This window comes from Sphaeroforma arctica (assembly GCF_001186125.1).
Source record: "Sphaeroforma arctica JP610 unplaced genomic scaffold supercont1.8047, whole genome shotgun sequence".
Classification (NCBI taxonomy): Eukaryota; class Ichthyosporea; order Ichthyophonida; genus Sphaeroforma; species Sphaeroforma arctica.
The window spans coordinates 176-1,204 of record NW_014032511.1 but is presented as its reverse complement, the minus strand read 5'-3'; the positions used below and the strand labels follow the sequence as shown (position 1 = coordinate 1,204).

Here is a 1,029-nt window from a genome sequence, read left to right as displayed (position 1 = left end):
ATATTATTATATATATATATATATATATATTATATATATATATATATATATATCTAAACATACACAGTAATACGACCGTGTACTTGAACACACATTCGCCCTTACAGATATATGACTCTAAACCCTATTCCCTAAACCCTAGAACACTCACAAACTGATCCTGTACTACACACAGGTTCTCGAACACATCGAGCTGCAAGCACAGGCACGTCAGTATGTACGCACTAAAATCGAGAGCATGGTAGTGGAGTCAACAGAGGATGAGACCACTGGGAAATTCAACCAAGCCAGCCGAGTGTTCCATCGCCGGTAAGCGTTTTAGGGTTTAGGGTTTTACAGTTTTAGTGTTTCTTAGCAACTGATGAATGGTCGGCTCTGGCATTGGATATAGTTTTGATGTTTTATAAGCCCAAAAATTCTTCTCCCCTGGGTGTTTGTATTTCTTTAGTACGGTTACACATATGTGTGGTTGTTTTTAGGGTTTAGGGTATTGCTATTTCTGTCAATGCGCCCCATGGTGGCTTTGTTAACATCTAGGCGATGTATATGGCTACTCCGTTGTTATCATTGTTATAGTCACACCACTAATTTGTTTGCTTATATTTCATTATCACCCATCGCCACACCACTCTATTGTTTGCTTTTAATAAAGTAACACTCATGTTTGTATCATTCTGTTGTTTGCCTATTTCAGTTATCACATGTATTCATACCACTCTTACCGTTGCCCACGTCATTGATAGGTTCGATATGCCCGCCAATGAGAACTTAGTCAACTACTACAGCAGCTCGTTTTGGCGCGAAATGCCGCGCCAAGGGTATGTCACGATGATCACGCGGAGAATAGCGTTTATATATATATATATATATATATATTGTGATTGACTGTGGGTGGAACCCTAGGGGGTGTTAGTGGGGGGGTTTGGTGGCTAGCCTAGGCCTGGGACCTGAATAACCTAAGCCTGAGACTTGGGAAGGGTCAGGTTTAGGGTCACCCATAAGCAGAGGCTGGGAAGGGCCCAGACCTAG

The 1,029-nt window shown here is 41.6% G+C and overlaps 1 protein-coding gene across 1 annotated transcript; it reads left to right on the top strand.

Annotated features, from left to right (window-relative positions):
• Positions 1-238: 238 nt before the first annotated feature.
• Positions 239-818, top strand: SARC_16422 (hypothetical protein; the record flags this gene model as incomplete). Its single annotated transcript, XM_014289472.1, has 2 exons — positions 239-309; positions 744-818. Coding segments are annotated over 2 exons (146 nt in total), but the record flags the coding sequence as incomplete, so codon positions are not given.
• Positions 819-1,029: the final 211 nt, after the last annotated feature.